The sequence below is a fragment of the Gobio gobio genome (genome assembly GCF_949357685.1).
Source record: "Gobio gobio genome assembly, chromosome: 13".
Lineage (NCBI taxonomy): Eukaryota > Metazoa > Chordata > Actinopteri > Cypriniformes > Gobionidae > Gobio > Gobio gobio.
Window position 1 is genome coordinate 41,150,411 of NC_137106.1, and position 24,936 is coordinate 41,175,346.

Consider the following 24,936-nt stretch of genomic DNA (forward strand, 5'->3'; position numbering starts at 1 on the left):
TGTTTAAAGCTCAAATCTGTGGTTTATTTATAAAGAGCGCCTATTTGAAGGAGTTGTGAGATCCAGTTGATCAGCGGGCACTCAGTGCTTGTTAACCCCGCTGAGAGCAGGGTAACTCCTTCTGACGTTTGCCGCTGACTCTGTCTCTGTAGTGGTTAAACATGAGATATAATTCATCTTGTGTTGATCTAACAGGCGATCTTTGGTCTCATGAATCTATTATTCGTTTTGGCTGAGGGCAAAATTAAGTTTAAATTTATTTATTTTTTATCATTAAAACAGACATTTAACAAAGAGACTGGGTTGTTTTGTTATATTTTATTACAGTGAAGATGATCATATATGCACACGTATTGCATGAACCACATATTAATGTTTACTTTTTTAAATGTAAACGAAAAGGGGTAGGGTTGTTTTATTTCGTTTTGGTATAAATATATACAGTGAAGATAATCAATGTACGCTTTGCCTGAACTACATTTGTGTGGCTATTACTATTTTTAATATTTTTCTTTAAATGAAAACGAAAAGAGGCAGAGTGGTGTTTTATAACACATTTCCTTTTATTGTAGCCCTCAAATATAGATACAGAGATAACCGGAGAAGCCAGAGCGAGCTGAGTGGCGCTATCAAGAACGCTGCTGTTCCATTTGCAGAATTACCAGACTTCCTCTGGAGTTCGTTCTCCTGAGTCGAACTTAGAAAGTCTGAACTACGTATGCAAGTCTGAAGTTCACGTACTTGGTTTTGAAAAACGGCTAATGTGGGCTCTTTCTCTCATGTGTTGCTGGTTCGTTATACGTGATGCCTTTTCATTGTGCTGTTACAGTTTGTTTGCTAGTAGTTTCTCTAGTTACTGCCAAGCATTTGTTTCTGCTATCTGCCCGGTCTTGTGTTGGTTGGGTCTCCTGTTTGTTCCAGTCCTGCCCTGCAAGCTGAGCATCTCTGGCTGCTTCCTTTCTCTGCCAAGCAGCAAGACTGGTGCTATGCATGATTGTGCCCTGTGAGTCTGTCCACTAGTGCTGTGATCCTGTCTGACTCTCGCTGCATCCATTGGCCTGGTGCTTCTGATTTCTACCACAGCACACCAGCCTGTTCACACCCTGGGCTGGTCTCAGCTGCCATTCCCTCAGCTTGCCTGTCATCGTGCCTTGTCCCTGCCTATCGTTTGGACTGTTATCACATCTTCTACCTCACTGTATCTTGTCTTGTCTGCTGTCTTGTTAATAAAGCCCTGAACACATTCTGCATTTGAGTCCTCCCTCATAGATCTGTGACAAAAACAGTAATATTGTGAAATATTAATACAATTTAAAATGTTATTTATTCCTGTGTTGGCAAAGCTGAATTTTCAGCATTATTACTCCATGATACTCACATTGTTCAGAAAGCCTTTATAACATTATAAATGCCTTTTACTGTCATTTCTGATCATTTTAGTGCATCCTTGCTGAAGAAAAGTATTCTTAAAGTTAATTAAACATTTGAACAGTATTGAATGATGTTACAAAAGCTTTCTATTTGAGATAAATGCTGTTCTTTTGCACTTTCTATTAATCAAAGAATCCTGAAAAAATTGTACACAACTGTTTTCAACATTGATAATAAACGTTTCTTGAGCAGTAAATCAGCATATATTAGAATTATTTCTGATGGATCATGTGACTGAAGACTGCAGTAATGATGCTGAAAATTCAGCTTTGCCAACACAGGAATACATTATTTTTTAAATATATTCAAATATATATTTTTTTAATTATAACATTTCACAATAGTACTATTTTACTGTAAATTTTACCACAGATGCATATAATTTAAAATGTACTCTGTTTCAAAGTCAACACATGTTTTTTTTCCCCCTCGGGTAAAGCAAGGAAACGACACCTTACCTGGCATTTAGGTAAAAAAAATTAAATAATGGATAGCACTCGTACGTTCTTGGAGGTGGAAATACAAAGGTTTTTATGACCTACTTTTAAAAGGGCTTAAAAACGAAAGAAAAGACGAGAGTCGGCTGTTTTTGTATAGCCTATTGTAAGTTTCTAATTTAAAATGTTTATAGGCCATAACATCTAAATGTTTTGCCACTTGTGTGAGCTAAATCTAAAGTACTAGGCTATATAAATACAAAGTAATGCATTGAATAAAGCGTTGTTTAAATGTACTACGCTAAAACGTGACATCTATGAAAGTGTAAACAAAGAGATTTGCAAGTCTGACAAGCCATGTTCAGTAACAACTTTTGGATTTGAATTCATTCTGTGTTTGTGGTATACAACCGCGGATCAGTTGCGCGCTGCAAACGCATGCAGCATATATGAAAGCACAACAGCGCGTGCTGCTCCTACACCGAATACACACCGCATATGCACTGCAGACTGAGTATGTATGAAACGGGCGTAAGTAGCATGCTGCTATAGCCAGACCTTTTTTTCTGTTCACATCCGTGGCGAGGCCACATGGTCCAGGGTGGCACTGGCCCACCCAATCAAAGCTGCCAGAATATAGGCAACTAATGGTCTGGAAATAAAACAAAACTGCAAAATAATAGTATCTGTAGTGTAGCCTATATATAATTTGTAAAGTGTAACGTAATATCTTTTTATTTTGCACTGGTATACTAAACTTTAGAGTCGCAAAAGCATTTCTGTTAATGCAATGTGCGGCACCGAAACCTGTAATTCCGTCTGACATGTTTTCTTTTAAATGAGCAGTTTTATTAATCAGGCTCCTATGTTAAGGTTCAGTAATTTAACTTTAATGGCAATAAAAAGGTTTTTAGTCGGTTATTGAAATGCCTTATTTTAAAGAATGTAAATTCCCCTCTCTCCACCCCACACTACTGTCAATCGCTACACTATCCTGTCTAATAAGCAAAAAATAAATAAATAAAAGCAGTACTTGCACATGTGTTAATAACTGTGAATTGTACAATCAGTTTCTTACAGTGTAGAGAATTTTTGAACACCGTTTTGAACACTGATTTTTCATGTACTCACTCAATAATTACATTTCTTTTTACCTGAATCTTCCATAGTGTACTTTTAACCAGAAATTATGATTTGGAAAAATAATTAAATAATTTAAATAATTGTGAATAAACTGTTTATACTGACATGACCTTCTGGGTTTTAAAAGGAGTTTGAATCATATTATTGAAATAAAAATTTGGTGTGCTTCATTTGCTTTCTGGTTTAGGTCATCATTGCCCTGTCGGAGAAGAATAGGTCCCACATCCCCTATCGCAACTCCATGATGACCTCTGTGCTTAGAGACAGTTTGGGTGGTAACTGCATGACCACCATGATCGCTACTGTGTCTGTGGAGAGGAGAAACATTGCTGTACATCTCTTAACCTCAATTAAAAAAAAGAAATTGTGCATGAAAGGCAACTTTTTTTTTTTTTATCTTCTCATCACTCCCCTCTCTCCTCCTCCTCTCAGGAGTCTATATCCACCTGTCGATTTGCCCAGAGAGTGGGTTTGATTAAGAATGATGCTCTGCTTAATGAAGAACTGGATCCTGCTCTGGTGAGTCTGACATTATCATCTGACCTTATTTTATTTCTTTAAAGGAACTGTATGTAAGAAATGTATTTCAATTAATCATAAAATCGCCCTGATATGTCACTAGACTTTAAGAAATCATGTTAATTTCAAATACTTATATCACTGACAACAGTAGTTCGGCCAGGATATTGTCATTTAAAAGTGAAGTTGCAGCCCTCAACTGATGTTGATGTTGACATGTGTTTTGGCCTGAAGCGCCACCCTCCACCTATCTACCAATCAGAAGTCAGTAGTGTTTCGGCATCCGGGTTGCTAGCTCTGCTCTAGTTACCACAGCTGCAGCTTCAAACTTTTTGGACAAAAAATAAAACTTTACGAATCAGTTATGAATCAGAAAAACATTGTGACAATGAAAAAAAAACTTGCTGTGTAGGACTCGTCACTTGCCATTGGAAGCTCTTTGTAGCAGCCTACGTTCCTGCTGGATACTGCAGCCTATCTGGCAACCTCTAGTCAGGGGGAGGGGGAGAGGGGAGACACCGCTCTACAGTAATTTGAAAGTGATTGCAGTACCAGTTTTGGCCACAATCTTACATACATTTCCTTTAAAGGTGATGTAATTTTACAGATGTTAGAGTACTTTGTTGTTATAATGAGCAGGGGTAATATAAATAAGACATCCGTTGGTTGAATTCATGGAATTGCTGGAACCTCATTGTGTTTGCACTTTTTTCTGCCATAAAAGTATATGGGTGTTGAGGTGCAGTCACATTTACCATTGTTCTCCAAAATTTTGCGGACAAATTCTGGTCAGGAATTCAGAGTGAAACACAACACCACAGATCTGAGCAAGCAAAATTATGTTTAATGTCTTGTTTTATGTCTAGTTATGTTTGGTTCTTGATAGAAAGACCAATGTGTCTCTTTTAGACCTAAAATCTAAAATTTTAAAATTGAAAATGAAGTAAATTCTTCTTAATCTCTCATAGGATTTATTGCATTCCAAGGAAGAAGTGGAAGATGTTTTCACTTTTCTCTGAGCAAATACTCTACAAGCATTTAATGGCATGCTTAAAAGATCTGTCAATATTTACGCACCCTCATGTCGGAAAGAAAAAAGCATCCCAAATGTAGTCCTGATGCCACTTGGCCTCAGCCATGGTTTATCCAAGTTTAACCTCTTAATCACAAACTCATGAATTGTCAAATTTAAACTGGAAATATCTCCATGGTTAAATATGTTGGCTATAAATCTCAAGCAAGACAATCGATATACTTTGACTCTGACTGGATAGATCCACTGCCATGATTTAAATAGTGGACAAAGAAAGGGACTCTATCAAATCTACTTAATTAGTTGTGATCAAAAGTAAAACTTATTCCTATTTGTCAAATTAATCAAGGCTATCATTGTCTGAAAAACAAGTGATCTTCCTTTTATCTGGTGCATTTACTTGTGCTGCTGCCAAAAATATATTATGCATAATTTTAGAAACAAGTGTTGAATTTCGGAACCACATACTAGCATTACACAATTACTATTTCTTCCATAGAAAGATAGAGCAACATGATAGTATGCGGGTCCGAATTCAGCTAATGTGAGAATTCTGCCCGCTATTTATGGTGGTGAAATGTTTGTTGTTTGTCTGGCAGCTGATTGTCCATTTGAAGAAGGAGATTCAGTCTTTGAAGGAAGAGTTGGCTCTAGTGACTGGAGAACAAAGAAGTGACAAGCTAAACCAAGCAGAGATCCAGCAGTATGTACCCATTAATTCCTCACTTCTCAATCTGTTAAGACATTAACTAATAATTAATTGAGATTACTGATAGCACTGTCTGTGTTTGCGAAATAATAGTTCAGACTAAAGGATTTGGTCATGATTTGGATTGATTGAGTCTCAGCAGTTAACAGCACGCTGAATTATTTTCCAGAAATACAGAAGACTAAATAATTAACTTTACATTGGCTTGTTGTTATGGTTGAACTATGGAGGAATGGATCTAATCGTTTATAGTCTTTTATTAAAGATAAGCATAGAACTGAAAATAATAGAACAATGAGCAACCACAAACGGATACAGCTTAGCAGAAAAATACTATAACCGACCAGGAGTGAAAACAGAAGGCTTAAATACTAGTGATGCTCGGTTCTTGAACGAATCGTTCTTTTGAGCCGGTTCTCTGCAAGTAACTGGTCAAGCTGAGGCGTAGTGCAACGCATAAATTGCCTTGCCCGCCCCTTGCCTTTTCCCGGATGTGCATTGGAAGGCTTTGGAATTGTGGAACTATTTGGTGCCAGAATATGGAACACCAATAGGGCCATAATCTGTATAAAGTTTTCCTCTCTCACTACCCTCATCGGTGGGGTGGCAGTGCCACTGGCTGATAAAGCAGATTAATGTTTCTTAAAGTTTGTAAGGTTGATAATTGATGAAGAAATCAATTTGGATAAAGGTTACTTTTACATGATTAAAGGTTCCGTTATAAGTTAATATTGTCTGTACAACAAGCAAATCATACTCATAGACTCATGAATATTTACACCATTTGAATTAATTATTCCCCGAAACTCATTGTTGTTACATACTGGTGGAGAATGCTGGCACGTTTCAAACTTTGTTTTTGTGAGCAATATATATCATGTGTATTTTTGGGTATTAATATTATGCACGCGTGTTTTCGTTCGTTTGTTTGAACTGTGAGACAAATCGCACAAAGCGAACTCACTCACTGGCTAGGCACAACGCCGAGCTCAGCTTAAGCATATTAACAGATGCTAAATTGGCAATATTAGATGTCCTGCAGAGATAACGAAATCTCTGTACAATCCGTACATGCTTACTATTGTTTTATCCCGCTTGATTTGAACGAAGAAATCTTCTGTCAAGCGGAAGATTGAAATTGAGCAAGTTTCCTCTCTTCAATAATAGGCCTAATATAATATTATATCGTTAAGATAAACGATAACTCCTGGTTGAACATTGGCGTAGCTAACCAAATTGAAGACCTAAAACATTGGACTCATAAATGCTGAATAACCATCAGCCAGTTTGATAAATGTCTTTTGGAGTTCTTTTAAATGTGAAGTAAGCAGATATTAATTCCTGTATCCACATTTTTCTTGTGCAGCGAATGAATCCTGCCAATTTGTCTTGTGCCAATATACACTGCATGAAAACACTGAAATCCGGCACTATCCGGGCATGGTATACTCCTGTGTAATTTGATGTTTACCGGATGTATGTGGGAAAAAGCGGATCAGAGTAACACGGAACAGTATATTTCCAGAAAAACCCGGAAACCTCACGTATGCGGACGTATACAGGAATCCGTGAAATTTCACGGACATATACAGCTGAAACACTGCTGGGTGTGCTAGGACTGAGGACTGTTAGGTGTGAAGAAGACCTTTCTTATGTTAATGACTGACACTTGTGCTGGCTGTTCTCAGAAGGAGGGGGGCAGGGGAGCACTTCAGGATTGAGAATTATCTCTGGTCTACTGTAGGCTACAGCAAACAAGCTTTTTGTACAGAAAAAATAATTCTTAAGGCCCTGAAACACTAAACTGAACTAGCAATGACTAAAGCCAACTGTGGGGTTGGTTCACGTTGCCTGGGTCTGGGCCAAACCATCAGAATGGTGTGTCAGGGCCTTAAAACCACTGCATGAAAAGAGTCTCTTAATCAAATATTTTTTATAAAAACAGTAAAAAATAAAAACCCTGTCTGAACATATACGTTCACAAAAAAATCTGAATATGTAATGAAATAAACAAAGAAATGTAATGGAATTAACAAAGGATAATTAACCAAACATTTTAGACTATCCCCAAACAATTTTTGCAAAGTTTTACAAATTGTAGGCAATAATAGAATTAAATAAAAAGGAGATGAAATGTGGAAAATGAAAAAGTTTGTTTTAAAAACACCAAAAACTGATATGCTCAAAATAAAAATATGGAATAAAAAAGAGCAGGGATTCACTTGCTCAAGAAACACAGAAACACAAGCAGATCTTTCAGCTCTGCAACTGTTCACAAAAAGTGTCACTCTAAGATTCTTAACTTTAACACGCTGCAAAAGAGGGGCGTTTTGAGGTTTGAAATCCACCACTCACAATAGATGTAGGTGCAACCAATAAGGTTACCAATAAAAATAAGGCAACCAATTAAAAAGAATCCTAATTTTACAGAAAAAAACTTCAGTTTTTTTACAGTTTTTTCTTGTAATTTTGAATTATGTTTAAAACGATGTAAAATTACAAACAATATCTAAATAAACAACTTGACTGTTATTTTAAGGATTATATCATTAATGACAAACTACAGTAATTCTCATTTTTTTATACAGGAACATCACTGTATTATTTTTCTGTTTTCATAAATAACAAATTCATGCAAAATTACAAACAATATCTGTAAATTAACAACTGTAATACAATATTTAGCTCATTATATTAAAGGTTTATGTTTATGTCCATACTAACAATTTAACATTATTCTTTGTCATTTTAAAGTAAATCTTATTAGTTTTATATTTACACTGTAAAAATAAAAACCTAAAAAAACAGCAGCTACAGCTGCAAAACAAAAACCGTAAAATTACAGTCAAATATCTTAAGTCAAATAAAGTTAAAAAACTTCACAGAAATTTACATTAAACGTTTTAGAGAAAACACTATTAGTTTACAGATTGTTCCTTATTTAAATTGAGATATTTTACTTTAATTTTCTGTTTTACAGTGAAGGTGTATTTTTACATTCAATTCTGGATACAAATATAACAAAATATATAGCAAACTAAATATCAAACAATAATTGTTTTTAAAGAGTACAAATCTGCACTGCTCTCCAGGTTGAAACTTCCAGGCCTCTGCCCACACCACAAAACACCATTTGACCAATTAATTAAATATAACAGCAAATAAAAATAAATATACACATTTTCTAACTGTTGTTTAAAACAAGTTTTTTTCTATATTTGCAAGGCTATTTGCTGTCTTTCCGTGTTCTTTTGAGCGTGATTGGTCAATCTGAACGTCATCCAGAAATCTGGCCAATGACAGTGCGCGCCTTCAGTTTGAATTATACACCCGTTGCCGTTGTAGTTGCTCGTGGCTCGCGGGGACGCGACGCGATCGCGGCTTCTAATCTTCACGTCGGTCTATTAATGGCATTGCATGGACCATTTAAACCTGTTAAAATCTTATTTTGGACGAATTTTGATGGTGGGATGTCGACTGAGAACGAAAAAACATGAATACGAACAGACTAAGTTTCCAATGGCGGACAGCAGACGGCAGAAGGTAACGTAAATCCCTTTATATTGTTTCTACTGCTCATCAAGATATAACGTTAGTGCATTAAAGTCATATGCTAATCGTGATTAACTTACATATTCTGTTTCTGTGTTTTTGTTGTTGTAATATTGTTAAGCTAGGGCTGGGTGTTATGGCGATCTGATGATACTGACTATTGTTAGCGATTTTGCTGTAAACGTTAACATTACCTTTTTATATTGCGGAATGGGAATATAGCGTATATAACGCAGCACTGACTGTACTAAAACGTTTTGATATTTTGACAAGGAAACATGCATGAATGTAGAATAATGAACGGGACATGCATGTGTTAAAATAAGCCTCTCTCAGACAGCATGCGATCCCGAAATCAATTATCTTTCTGTAAAATGCACACAATTATCTCAGAAACCTTGTCATGTGAGGTATTCACTTGATTTAAACAGTCAGTTATGTCTTAAGTAAGTTAAACAGTTCAAGTTAACGTGGGGAAACCCGGATGTGTGTCATTCTGTGCATCCGTTCTTAAAGGGGCTGCAGCTTTGTCATCATTTTAATAAAACAAAAGAATAGAGAAGACCTTCTGCTTCTTTAAGAATCAAGTGATATTAATTAATTGAATATCATACAGTGAAGACTTTTAAAGCAGTATTATTCTGTAGCATTTTAATAAAATATCCATCAAAATAAATATATTGTGATATCGTTATTGTAAAATATAATTTCTCATGTATGTATAATTATATGGTCATAATGCCCATCCCTACTGTTAGCTAGTTTTAAGATCAAGCTTGTCATAAAATGTAACAGAGTTTTGGAATGAGTAATCTGAGAACAGTGTCATGTACACTTGTTCAACAGAGAGGACAGGAAACCACCATACTTGGACTCTGAAAAATTGTAGGCAAACCAGGATTTTGGATCTACTGTGAAGTTTTTGTATGGGCCTGGTGAGTATGTTTTGCAAGTCCTTGTCCGTAAGTTGATAATTAATATTAATGTTTTATCAAACAAATTAATATTCATTTTTGTGTGTGCATGTTTCTTCCCCCCTCATGATCCAGAAGTTTTGGATCCATGATCCTGAAGAACTTTTACAGATGTTGACCCTGAATGTGTAAAAGGTAATCTTAAAAATTATTTTAATGTTCTCTGTTTTTTTCTGTAATGTAGACGCATGCATTTTCTGTGAAGTTGCTTTGAAACAATATCAGGGTTTTTCCTACATTGAAATTTTTTTGCCGGCCGCCAAAACAAATTTTTGTCCCGCCAAAGCCTTATTTGATCAGTTATTGTGATTTATGAGTGATGTAGAACAGATGACTGCTGCACTTGAGTTAACTGAGTGACAGAGAGAACGACCAGTGAGCTCATCCCTCGCTCGCACTCTCTCTGTCTTCAAAATAAGCATTCTTAGCTTTCTAATGTTTCACATATTACGTTAATCAAAATCAAAAGGTCGGAAGACCGAATCCATGTTGCACGTGGCGCTATCAGACGTCTTCCTTTAATTACCGCTGGGTGTGAAATGCGCTCAAAAAACATTGACTGGTTCTCTGACCAGCTGCATAAAGCATACTTTAAATAAACAGGAAACAAATCCTATCCGGTTATGAAGTGTTTTCTGTGTGTTGACAAATCTTTCGCAATGTTCTAAAGACGGGATTCACACACAACGCGTCTGCTAATGTCCGATTCGCCACCTAATGACTCCTTTGAACTGAATCATTTTAACGACTGGTTCCCAGAACAAAGTTGTTGTTAGCTAGCTGATTGTATATGGCAGAAAATTAGGCTATTTGTTAATTTTTTTTAATATTGATATGATTACCAAAACAAACAATTATCAGTAAATGGTGTAAAAATGAGGAAAAAAAACAAACATCAAGGTATCAAAATAAGATAAGCAAAAGTTACAAACTTTCTTTGAATTTATTTCAAATTTATTGTCAGTTTTGCGCTTGCAGATCAAGTGGGTAGGGTATTTTTTTTTTACCGTGTGTGTGTGTGTGTGTGTGTGTGTGTGTGTGTGTGTGTGTGTGTGTGTGTGTGTGTGGATGACCATGTCTGTCAGCCACCACCGAAGACCATTTTTGACCCAGGAAAAACCCTGAATATGTATTGTGAAAGCGCTATACAAATACATTTTAATTGAATTGTTTTACTTACTTTTATTGGCATTAACTATATATTATTAATGTATTATTTGGCAGGTCGCAAGATGTATTTTATTTTGTGAGACTTTGCTGAGGAAGTATTCTTTGGCTCAGTCTGAAAAGGCCCAGAAAAGAAACACTATGAAGAACATCACACAGAACCGTCAGAGAAAGAGACGGGTAAGTTAAGAAACCGGTTAAGCTTTTTCCCTCCAGAATGTTACTATACTCCTCTCTGAGTTTTAGTGGTTAATTTACTGTCATGTTTTGCAGTTGCTGGAGACCAGGTCCAGGGTTGCACAAACCAACACAGAACCTGTGGAAGACCGCAACTATAGACAAGATGTCTGATGAAGATGCTGCTGTTGTTGATGGATGGCCAGTGTGGATGGTTTGGCTAGCTCAAACAACATTGTGTTAGAGTTGGTCACAATTATTTTATAATTATAATTTTAATATTCAATTGTTCCATTTTATATTTTCTTTATTCCTATGTTTATATACTTATACTTTTATTGGTTCCCATATATAGAACATTTACATATATTTTATATACACTTTTTAATTTATAGATTTCTTTGTCTCGTTTTATATTGTATACTTTGTATGTTTGTTCCTTTTTAGATGTCCATGTTGCTTTTGATCTCCACGTTTTGTATTGTTGTTCATCTTACGTCGCCTTCCTTTAGAAACATTTTGTTCACTTATCTTTTCCCACATTCATTTTAATGTATGTTTATAATGCTCTTTGTTCTTTTTATTTGGTTATATTGTTTACTTGGAATATTTATGTGTATTTTATATACACTTTTTTTTGTCTTATAAATTTATTGTTCTCATTTTATATTGTTTAATTTGTATATTTATTATTTTCCTTTTTATGTTCACTGTGTATTTTATTCCTTTACATCTGTCTTTTAAATGCATTTTGTTAATTTTTTTTCCCTTTTTGTTTCTTTACCAATTCAATTTAACGTATATTTATGTTCTTTGGACTGTTTATATTTTTACATTTGTTCCTTTACATTTTCATCCCTTTTAAATACATTTAGTTCACTTGTTTTTGTTTCACCATTGTTTTAATGTTCGTTTATAATGCTGTTAAGAATGTGGTTTTTTTTTATACCTTTTTAATAAATATTTCAGACTTTCTCAAATTGTTTTGTGTGTATTTTTCTTTATTTTTTATATATATATTATATATTAATTAGCAAAATCTGCATAGCTGGCCTATAACCAATCAAGTCCCTATGCTACAAAACCTAGCCCACCCTTAGCCTTAGAAGTAACCAATAAAGTCACTTGACTGGGTTTTCAATGCGTCCTGTCCTCCAATAGCAGTCTGGGTTTTGGGAGTGGTTTTAAAAAAAACAACCAATCCAGTTTGAGATGAAGGACCAATAGGGGATGGAAGGCAAAGCTGTTTAGAGGTGTGAAAATGTCTCCTGGGAAAAACTTGATGGGATTATTTGCCATGGCAACAAATGGCTGTAGCATGGGAGTATACGGCCACAACATACATCCGATTTGGTACCATTTCGGATGAATACGGACATATACGGATCCATGGAATTTGACCTATCCGGCCAGTATACTCCTGGATTCTTCCGAATTTCAGCAGTGTATACAGGAGTATCCTGGTCCGGATACACCTTTTTTCATGCAGTGATAGCACAGAAGAGATCCACCGTGATCTGGAAAGTAATTAGGGGCCAAGCACCGAAGGTGCGAAGGCACCTATTGAAACCGTTAGCGTTCCTATTATTAGGGGCCAAGCACCGAAGGTGCGAAGCCCCTCTTGAAACTGTTAGGTTTCTTCTTATTATTATTATTCCGCCATGGAAGTCTATGGCAGCCCATAGAACCGTTTGCGGGAAAATTATGAAATTTGGTACACTGATAGAAGTCATTACCAATAGTAACCACACCAATTTTGGAGTCTCTAAATCCATCTCTCTAGCGCTACCACCTGTCCAAAGTTTGACTCATGTTTTTGCTAATAACTTTAGAACCATAAGGGCTAGAAACACAAAAAAAAAAATTCTTTCGGTTCCTTGGCTCAATCCGATTCGATGACGGTCATTTCCGTCATTACAATTTTCCCGCCATTTTTAATTAAATGAAACCCAACTTTTTCGAACTCCTAGACCAGAAAATTTAACCAGATCATCTTCAAACCATGCTGACAAAAAACATGGAATTCAAGTGGATTCGTCAAATCGTTTTCGATAAACGCGCAAACAAATTTTACATAACGCTTGCGAAAACACACTTTAGGCAATATCTCCGCAACGCTTTATCGTATTCAAACCAAACTTGGAACATATCATCACATGCATGACCTGAGGCAACATGCAGCGTTTCGGCACAGCGCCACCTACTGGTCCGGAGATAAAAAAATAGCTGTTTTTGCTTATAACTTTTGAACCGTTTGTCCAAAATCATAAAAGTGGTCTCGTTGGATTCAGTATGGCATGCCGAGTTGTCTGATATTCAATTTTACCATATCGGCCATTTTGGCTGTCGGCCATTTTTTATTATGTGCTAAAATGCTGTATTTTATGAACAGATTAACGGATTGTTACGAAACTCGGTATGGGTCATCAGCTCGATGCCCTGAAGGAGCCTGAGAAGTTTCGAAACAGCGCTACCTAGTGGAGAATTTATTTTTTCAAATGCTTATAACTTTGGGTGAGATTGACTTTTTTCATGGGAGTAACTTTTTTTGTCTACTGAATCCTCGCAGAGTCCAATGATACCAGATTTGCCAGGTTTCGGCATATGGTTTGTGCAGCGTTGTAATTTAGCGCTTTAAAAACATTAGCTGATATCTTAGAAACCGCTAGTCCAATCGAGACGAAACCAGCATCAGAAGTTCGAAAACATAGGTCGATAGCTATACGCTAATGCCCAAAGGTCAAAATATTGATAGTAAGGGGGAGTAAAATCCAATCAAAGTCAGGTGTCAGTCATTTTTCATGTGTTTTTTCATTTAAATGTCTATAACTCCAAAACGAAACAAGATATTTTCACCAAAATTGATACAGACATGTATGGGCTCACTCCAAGGACACATAAAAAATGGTGGGATTGTGCCTCTTGGTGGCGCTATAATAGAACAAAACATGAAATTTCCATTGACTACAATGCAGAATTATGATATAAAATGCTATGCTTTACAAATGAATTGGTGTATCATTAAGAAACTTGGATTGTGCCATCAGCACCATGCCTTTAAGCTACTTAAAAGGTTTCAAAACAGCACCGCCATGTGGTCCATACTTATAATGAAAAGGCCTCTTGAGGCTATATCTCTGCAATGACATATTGACACTATATTGACACCCTGCTTTGATATATTGACACCAATCTTTGCATGTGTCATTGTTCCCTTATTCTGACCACACCACATCAATTTCGTAACTGTGCCACCTATTGGTTGAAAGTGATAAAACATTAAATCATTATTATTGACTGTATTTATCATTTTACAGCTATTTTGCCTAAAATCACCTTAATAGGTCTTTAATTGCTCATTGCTGCAGTTGATCTGACATTGTCAGCCATTTTGGCATGTCTTGTCTTCTTCTTTGCGCTTGGCCCTGATAATGGCTGCTTGCAGCTATATTTGTGATTTGTGTTAATTCTGTGTGCGACCATCATTTGATTTTTGGTCCGAGTCACACGAGCAGGTGTTGCAACTCCGCGTGCTAGACACCAGAGGGCACGACCTGACAGCTCTCGAATTACACTTCACCATAACTTTATCCCGAACGGGCGCAACAGCGCCATCTGGTGAGCATTCCTCCTAACTAACTCTAGTCAAGGGGGACTCGACTGCGCCATCTCGTGGGCATTTTCGGATAGTTCTAGTCTCCGCTATTAATTTTGTCTTCACAAACTTAATTTCCTTCCTAAGTAGAGCATGTGAATTGTTTATTGATAACTGTTAGAAACGTTTTAATTTATGCAATTTTACTAGCATTAGGCAGCAACCAGGTCTCCGTTCTCGCTGATTAAACACACTTATTTGATTTTGAGTTTAAAAGGAAAAATGAATTTCCTCAAACTTAAATTGAAATTAGGTTCTTAAAGTTACTGACAGTCCACTTGGAAGGAAGGATTCCACCGTGTATCCGTACCCTGCTAAGTCAGCTTACAGCTCTCTCTCTCTTTTCTACTTTCTTCCAATTCTGTGTGAAGTGCATTATCCCTGCTTTTCTTTTCTGATTATTATAGGATATTATTTTGATTTGCTTTCTTTTATTTACATTCTCCTTACAGGCTTAGTTAAATGTAAATTTTAAACTTGTTTTTAATTCAATTTGAAATAAGCTGGACTTCTCAATTGTGAATTAAAAAAAAATAATAATAATTCTCCCTCTTTCTCTCATTTGGGTTAGGTTCATTTTGATAATTACCAACAGTATCAAAATTGCCTTTTGTTTTATCATTATTTGATAGAAACCTTTGCCTTTTCCTAAATCACTCTCGATATAGGATTTTCCACTTCCTTTTCGTCTGCAACCATAAATCACTCGATCCGGTAAACAATAGAGTCTTAATTAATTTTGATTTCACCTGTGTACCCTCTTTGTGTATTTATTGTAGGGCTCACAAGCATCTGTGGTGAATTGAGAATCGTCTCAACGTGGTCTCCATGAGCAAGGTTGTCCAACCGACGTGACCGACACCGGCTGCGTGTGAATCTCGGTTTCTTTTACCCGTCCGCCGTTGCGGCCCGCAGTGGCGACATCAGCAATTTGACACTCCAAAGCCAGTCAGCCAGTCCAGCTGACACACACAAGGCAATTTCTGGGACCAGTACCTAAACCGGGGCCTAATAGTGGGCCACTCTTGAAAAAGAGGGTTCTAGGGAACGTGCCGATTTTGCTGTGCTGGCTGGCGGTTGACGGGTTGGTGTTGTCAGGTTGTGTTTAAAGTCATAAGCTGTTTGAGTGGGCGTAACGCGATACAGAGTAACGAAGGACCGAGGACACGGCAGTTGGGTGTTTGGGAACGCCCGGAAGGCCAACTGCGCCGCTGGTTTTCCACCTGAGCGACCTCAACTCGCCCCGGATAAACTAAATGTGATAAAACCCACATTATAAGCCAAATATTAGATACTCCCCGAGTATAGCCTAAACCAGTGGTCGCCAACCCATCGATCGCGATCGACTGGTCGATCTTTATCACTGTCCCGGTAGCTCCCAATAAATAACCGAAAAATAATTAACAACATGTAACAAGTAGAATTAGGTACTGCTCCTTTAAGGCAGAACGCATGCACTCACTCGCTGATGAGTGGGCAGTTCGTGGATGGAGCGCGAACTGTGAACATCGCATGTATGTGTGTATTTCTGTTAATCTTTGCACTGTTTATTTTCTGTTCAGTAACGCAGTTGTTAGTGGAGTGTTTTGCAAACTGCCCCATGTGTGCGTGGGATCGACGACGCTGATAATAAACCCCTGTGAAATATCAGATATGTGAGGTTTGCTTACACTTGGCTACAACCATTCAGGCCAGCTTTCCGGCCTCTCTGTGTACGAGCGTTACAAACACATTATCAAGGCACGAAATCGCTACATATGCTCCCAAAATGTATTCTCTGCAACCTCAAAATTCGCACAGCACAAATCGACCGATGTTATAGTTAGATATGACAGCGCTACTGCAGCACTCATCGCCGCAGACGATCAGCTGAATATCTCTTCAGCAAACTGACGCAAATTAAAGTAAAAGTTGCAGACGCTCAATACACCATCATCATCATTAAAGGTAAAGAAACTAAATGATCAGTTCTTATGCCACTCTCTCTCTCATTTCGCGGTCCTTGAATTAACTGTTGATCAATAAAATTTTGGTGATGTGAACTCATATACGTGATGTGAACAGGCATATAGCGTGGGATTTGAAGATTGGATTTATATCCCTTTTGTGGAGACACATTTATGTGGCCAAGTGTAAATGGAATGGTTCTGATAAATCAGATAAATATCTGATCTGTAAAAACACATGAAGTGGACCAGCCTAATAGGCCCAGCAAGATCACTCTTTGGGAAGCTTGAAATATAGGAAGAAAAATATAGATATAGAATTGGGGAGGGGGGGTTACATGAATGTATCCCTGAACAAAACTGACTGTCTTCAGAATAGTTTCTATGGCATTTTACAGCGGTACCTAAATAAACGCTTGTTTTCCATAAGCACCTTCTACTGTCAGAGAGTGAATTAGCATTTTTATTCAGTCCATCTGTTTTTGTTTTGTGCAGGTGTGTCTTATTTTACAATTTCACAAAGCTAAAGTCAGAGCATTCTGTATTTACTCTAAGTCTTGAAATTATGCAATAATTTAAATAAAAAACAACTGCTCATGCTACATATGTGTATCTTTTTTTTGGATCGTAATTAAAATGCAGTGGTTGCCTCACATTTCAAATGGCAATTTTTTTTAAGGTCAGTTTGGCCTGTTATAGAGCAAATAAACAACAAATAAATTTGCTTAAATAAAGAAAAAAAAAACGACAGATGGTCTCGGAAATAAAAAAACGGCCATGAAAAATCTATAGGTAGATCATGCCTTTCATCAAGGCTGAGGTCAGGGATCTTTGGCTTGAAAAGGTTGGTGACCACTGGCCTAAACTTTTGGCCCACCTTCCCTCTCTAAGCCGCACCCTCTTCCTAGGTTTCCTACCCCGATAGCCACACATGCTGTAGGCCCTATCAGAAACTCTTACGAAAGGTAGCAGGTTTAGTCCCTTTAGTGTTTCTCGAACACTCCCAGCGTTCGCGCTTATTTTCCTTTTTATCGCAGACCAATTCCTTTGTGTGTTTGTGTTCACTGTGCTCTTTCCTACCTTCACTGTCCGGACTGTCGTAATCTTGTTTCTTTCAGTTCACCAAGAAACCCCAAGGAAAGCTAAGTAATAGAGTGACAACCGAGCAGCCGGAGTCACCAGGTGACCCACAAGGCTAACGCCTGTCAAAGTCTCTATTTCAGGCCGACCCAAAAATTGGCCCACCTAATTGTCTAATTGTCTAACTGTTTACATCAGTTAGCCTAAATTCTTGTCGACGGCATAGTCCGTACAAGAGCTCGTTAACCTTAGAACAAACTTGCATTGGCCTCTTTGTGTGTGTGTGCTGTGTTTCTCTCGCCCACAGTGAACCAGTATGTCCCGTTCATCCAGTCCCGCTGTCCCTTGGGATCGCCTAGCGGAATGGCTGGAAACGATGACGAGCACTGTTCTGTCTAAGGACGCCAGTGATCTGCAACAGCTGAGCCAGGAGGAACTGGACACAGAGCTAGACAAGCTGATGGCACATGACCCGACGCAGAGTTACTCTCACAAAGAACTGGCCAGGATCCTCGGGAGCCTCACCCACAACCTTGTCGCCCAGGCACGGCTAAGAGAAAAGAGCCACACTGACCTGGAACAGGAAGCGGCAGCGCTAAAGCTCCAAGCCGAGGAGGCCCGGAGAAACCAGGCCCTCACCCAGTGTCATCTAGATCAGCTACTTCTAGAGACCGAGAAAGAGGGTGAAACGGACACAGAACGAGAGAAAGAATTAGAAAGACTTCGAAAGACCCTGGAAAATCTGCGTCTGGACACAGACCGCAGAGAGCAGTCGGAGAAAGACACCAGGGAAGAACTCAACGAACAGCTCCGGCGAGGCGAGGCTCTCCTAGAGAGAGACAACACTGCATTTAAAGACAAAGATGCTAAAGCCAAAGCCTACGAAAAACACTTGCAGGCTGCCCGAGCCGAGATCAATGAGCTTGTCCAGCAAAGACATGAGCTCAAAGATGAACTTGACCTTGTTCACAGAGAACTGAAACATTCATATAAACTGCAAAGTGACCGGGAAGGGGAAACGCACCACACAGAGTTTCCCCCGACCAGCTGGTCCGCACCTTTTAGCCAAGAACCAAGAGCTAGAAAGGGGGGTGACAGCCCACTGTTAAGACTGTCACCCGCTAGCCTCCACGAATCCCCGCCAGCGGCGGAGGAAGGGAAGCCCTTCCAGGAAGTCAGGGTCAGCAGCCACGTAGCTCATAAAGACCTTGACAAGCTGGCCAGAAATATCCCTACGTTCAGCCCAGACCCTGCAGGAGGACACGACGTTCACTCCTACTTGCAAGACATAGACTTTCACCTGCAGACTGTCGCTAACGTGAACACTTGGGACAGATTTTACCTACTCAGAATCACGTCTAACTGGGACGTACGTAGCTTTCTAGACCGTCAACCAGAGACTGTCAAAGCGGACTACTGGCAGCTACGACGAGTTTTAATTTGTGAATACTCTGATCCCGAATCAGACCAGGGGCTAATCGCTGCTGTAGACCTCTGGCAAGGTCGACTTGAAACCCCACTGACTTTACAGCCACACGTTTCCATCAGTCATGACAACCTCATGTCAGGACAGACCATCCCGGAGGTCTGCACCCTAGTCAACGAACAGGGAACGGTGATACCAGCATACACCAAAGGGGTCGCTGTTCGGCTCAACATGCGATGTGGCCAAACCTTAAACCACACGCTGGGTTTCTTCCAACCCTCACCTGAATGTGTGGAACTCGGACTCACACTTGAAGCCACACCCCTCACTGAAGTGTCATCTCGTGTAGTCTACATCCCCTTCAACAACTGCACAGCAACTGACATCAACATTCCCAAGGCCTACCGACTGGGACGGCTAGTGAGCCATGACTTTCATGACTTTGATCTTGTACTACCCATCATTGGGCCCATTCCACCTGCACTGATACCCGAAGGGAGTACAGATAACACACTGTTCACTGCACCCTTCAAATTCATTGCCATCACGTCTGTCATGCCGATGACCAAAGACCAGGTGTGCCGAACGTAGCTGACAGAGGACAGTCACCTCGCAGTACACACAGTCTCCCACCAGCCTGTCGGTGAGACTGATAAACCTGCTACACCTCTCAAGACCAACCTGATCTATGTAGACGACGTTCTCATGAAGAGCACAACGGTGGCCGACCACCTGAAAGAAAGAGACTATGTTTTGAACCAACTATCCGCAGCCGTTGCCAAGATCGCCCTCCACAAAGGACAGTGGTGCCGAACCAAGGTTAACTACGTGGGCCTGCTCATCGGATCCCAAGGCATTGAACCTCAGTCAAACCGTGTTCATGCCATTCAAAACATCAAGCCTCCTACTAACGTCTCTGAGCTGCGCAGTTTCCTAGGGGTATGCAATTACTCCCGGCAGTTCATCGAAAACTACTTAGACATTGCCAGACCTCTAACAGCCCTGCTGAAGAAAGACTGCCCTTTCGTCTGGTCAGACGCTCAAGAACACGCCATGACGGCACTAAAAATACATTTTTGCACAGCTCCATGCCTTGCTTACCCCGATCCACAGAAGGAATTGTACCTGGAAGCCGGGTTTTCCGACCAATGTCTCAGCGCTGGCCTATATCAATGACATGACCAAGACAAGAAGGTGGTCGCATATGCCAGCAAAACGGTTCTCCCACCAGAGTGCAAGTTCTCAGACTGTGAAAAAGCTCTGTTCTGCACGGTGTGGGCCATTCAGCGATTCTCCAACTACAACCCCAAATCAGAAAAAGTTGGGACAGTATGGAAAACGCAAATAAAAAAAAAAGAAGTGATTTCTAAATTTACTTTGATTTGTATTTCATTGCAGACAATATGAACACAAAATATTTCATGTTTTGTAAATATGCATCCTTTCCTGTCATTCAGACCTGCAACACATTTCAAAAAAAGTTGGGACAGGAGCAATTTAGGGCTAGTAATGAGGTAAAATGGTTAAATAATGATGTGATTTGAAACAGGTGATGTCAACAGGTGATTGTTATTATGATTTGGTACAAAATCAGCATCCAAGAAAGGTCTAATCCTTTAGGAGCAAAGATGGGCCGAGGATCGCCAGTTTGCCAACAAATACGTGAGAAAATTATTGAAATGTTTAAAAACAATGTTCCTCAAAGAAAGATAGGAAGAGATTTGGATATTTCACATTCAACAGTGCATAACATAATTAAAAGATTCAAGGAATCTGGAGGAATTTCAGTGCGTAAAGGACAAGGGCGCAAGCCTAAGCTGAACAACCGTGATCTCCGATCCCTCAGGCGGCACTGCTTCAAGAATCATCATTCCTCTATAAGCGATATCGCCACATGGGCTCAGGACTACTTTGGCAAACCTTTGTCAAGTACCACAATACGTAGTTACATCCACAAATGCTAGTTAAAACTGTACTGTGCCAAAAGGAAGCCCTATGTTAACAGTGTCCAGAAGCGTCGTCGACTTCTCTGGGCTCGGAGGCATCTGGGATGGACCATCACACAGTGGAAACGTGTACTGTGGTCAGATGAATCAGTATTTCAGGTATTTTTTGGGAGGAATGGACGCCGTGTGCTCCGGACCAAAGAAGAAAAGGATCCTCCAGACTGTTACCAGCAACAAGTCCAAAAGCCAGGGTCTGTCATGGTATGGGGTTGTGTCAGTGCCCTTGGCAAAGGTAACTTGCACTTCTGTGAAGGCACCATTAATGCTGAAAAGTACATAGAGATTTTGGAGCATAATATGCTGCCTTCAAGAAGACATCTTTTCCAGGGACGTCCATGCATATTTCAACAGGACAATGCAAAACCACATTCTGCACACATTACAAAGTCCTGGCTGCGGAGGAAGAGGGTATGGGTACTTGACTGGCCTGCCTGCAGTCCCGACCTGTCTCCAATAGAGAATGTGTGGCTCATTTTGAAGCGCAAAATGCGACAACGAAGACCCCGTACTGTTGCCCACCTTAAGACTTGTTTGCAGATAGAATGGGACAAAATTACACCTGAAACACTTCATCACTTGGTGTCTTCAGTCCCTAAACATCTTTTAAGTGTTGTGAAAAGGAATGGCAACATTACAAAGTGGTAACTGTCCCAACTTTTTTTGAAATGTGTTGCAGGTCTGAATGATAGGAAAGGATGCATATTTACAAATGACATGAAGTTGACCAGACAAAACATGAAATATTTTTTGTTCATATTGTCTGCAATGAAATACAAGTCAAAGTAAATTTAGAAATCACTTCTTCTTTTTTTTATTTGCGTTTTCCATACTGTCCCAACTTTTTCTGATTTGGGGTTGTACATTGGGGCACAGAAGGTTATCATTGAGACTTGCCACCAGCCCGTAATGTTCCTCAACAGCCAACGCATCCGAGATGGTGTTGTCACTAACTCACGTATAGCCACGTGGTTAATGGCCCTCCAGGGACGCAACGTTGAGGCACTATATGCACAGAATCACAAGTCTGCACTGGGCAATGGCCTGGCTGCATGCCAAAACTGCTCTGATAACACGCCTGCTGCTGCAGCGGATGCACAAGAACCCCAACAACAACAACTGACCTGTCACAGATACTTTGAACCGAATGCGTGCCAGGACATGCCCACGGCCTACGTCAATGGGTGCTCCTACAACCACGACGGCATCAAGGCAGGTGCGGGAGTGCTGTGGGTGAACGATCAGCCGTGCCCACCACAACACTTCAAGTTGGGTCCTCAGTCATCGCAATTTTGCAGAGATAGCAGCTATTCTCATAGCCCTACAGATCGCATCAGCCCATGACATCAGAGAACTATGCCAGACTCAGTTTCGTGTGCCACCTTCCAAGCTGGAAACAGAATGGTTTCAAGACCGCTAACAACAAGCCAGTCAAACACCAACACCTGTTCCAGGAATGTGACAACATCACAAGAACACATGACCTGACAGTGTACTGGAAGAAGGTAAAAGCACACTCGAAGCTACCAGGTCTCGACAAAGACTTAAATGACCAAACTGACGCCCTCGCCAAGACGGGCACACTACACGGCGACATGTGGGCACCCCCAAACCCCACATCCAGCCCCAATGTTGCAGTGCTAACCCGCAGTAAGCGACCGGCCCCGGCTACAATGCCCGCCTCGCAGCCGCTATCGCTAACTCCGCAGATGTCCAACAACGACATTGCGGATATGCAAGCCTCTGACACTGCAATAAAGACAATTCTTGACCACCTCTCTGACCCCTCCAGCCACCCTATCACTGACTCACTGAGCTCACTGATGACTCAGGCCTCAGACACCTACATAACTCCAGACACATGTTGCGTATACAGTACAACATTCTGTGGTTTGCACCCGATGATAGCACAGCGCCAAGGCTTGTGGTGCCACGGTCGCAAAGGAGGGTGATGCTAATGTACGCCCATGACACACCATGTGCTGGACACCACGGCACCAGGGCCGATGACAGTCAGCCAAGCGGAGTTAGGCGGACACAACCGCTGCTCCAAACGGTTCCTGGGAGCATTGCTCGGAGCCGCCGCCGCCGTTGGAACTCTGTTTAACATTGGCATGTCCAGTGTCAACGACGTAAACATAGCCACGATAAGACGGCATGTGGCTGAAATTCAGACTGAACTTCCACAGCTAAAAGAGCAACTCACCACACAGAGTGCAGCTTTACAAACTGTCGGCAAAAGATTGAGAGGAATGGTGGTAATTCTAATCACCCACAGTGTCCTGTTGAACCAGACCGTGAACTCCATGAAACAGCTGTTTACAGTCTTCCAGAATGACTTTGCCCAAACGCAGCTGGTCACAACCTTAATGACTGACATGCTACGGGAAGTAAGCTCCTCCATCGACAGCTTAGCCATGGGTAGAATCCCACCATACCTTATACCTGTAAGCCTGGTGCAGGTGTCCGCTATCAACACACCCACCGACCCTCTGCAAGTTCACCTTGCCTACTCTCTGGGTAGCGCCATTCCCCTTTATGTGGACCCCGAGCAGAAGGAGATGGGCTTCCTTCTTAACTTACCCATCATCGAGTCGAGCCGAATCTACCGACTCAAAGACATTATCAATGTGGGCTTTTGGAAGGGTAACACACACCTTAAGGTGCGCACTCCCGAGGTGGTCGCCTACCACGACAGCGATACACAGCTGTACTTAGCCCCGAACCTGCACATGTGTACCCTGACTAAAGACATTCACTACCTCTGCCCTAGCAAGCCCTTCCTCAGAGACAACACCGAAGGAATCTGCGGACTGCAACCGATGATCAGCGACACCCGCTGCCCTGCCGACGCCACCCCTCGTACCCAAGTCACCGAGACGCAGGCAGAGATCACAGGTGACAGGTGGCTCGTCAACACTCCGGTGCGTACCGCTACACTGATCTATGACCAGCATGACACCGCCACCCTGAATACCTCGCCTGTTGTCCAAACCTGGACCACAGCTGACACTGGGCTATGTATCTCCATGATCATCGGCAATACCCTAACCCTGGGCATAGCCTTCCTTCTGTACAGGAAATTCAACGAGATGAGAACCTCTACAGCCAAACTCACGACAGCTGTGGCTGGAGGTCTCCGATGGAAACCCCGGAGGGAGGGTACCACGCCAAAAGCAGATGCGAACCTCATCGAGCTGGCTCCTCAGCCATAACGAACACCGGCTATCCAACCGTCCCGACTCACCTGCCATCCGACCATTGGGATGGGGGTTGTCCGATAATGACCATGGGACATCATCCGACAAAAAGGAGGACTGTAACAGTACTGATTCAATCAGTCATCTGGCAGGATGGCCAAAGTCTGAACTCCTCACAGCTCTCGTGCCTTTTCTAATCAAATCATACTTAAACAAAAGGGCCTGTGTGTTGATGTAATTATCTACGCTGATTAGATTCGAGGCGCCATCGTGTCGCCACAAGAGATTGGAGCATTGAACTCTTTGGGCGTCGGCCATCCCATCTATAAGAACGGGAACCGACCAGTAATTCTTTGCATTTCGCCACCACGAGAAGGACCCCTTGGCATTTCGCCATGGAGAGGAAGACCACCCCTGGTCTTCGCCACCCTGAGAGAAGGCATCCCGCCACGGAGAGACAGACCGGCAGCCTCCTCAAAGGACT

At 40.6% G+C, this 24,936-nt stretch overlaps 1 protein-coding gene across 1 annotated transcript in view; it reads left to right on the top strand.

Annotated features, from left to right (window-relative positions):
- kif6 (kinesin family member 6) overlaps positions 1 to 24,936 on the top strand; it is a gene marked incomplete at both ends in the record, with an annotated part of 167,374 nt that overhangs the window by 29,139 nt on the left and 113,299 nt on the right. Inside the window, 3 exons of the mRNA XM_079833947.1 lie at positions 3,199 to 3,342; positions 3,444 to 3,530; positions 5,163 to 5,266. Of these exons, the coding sequence (XP_079690073.1) occupies positions 3,199 to 3,342; positions 3,444 to 3,530; positions 5,163 to 5,266 (335 nt within the window). The remainder of the gene's footprint in view (positions 1 to 3,198; positions 3,343 to 3,443; positions 3,531 to 5,162; positions 5,267 to 24,936) is intronic.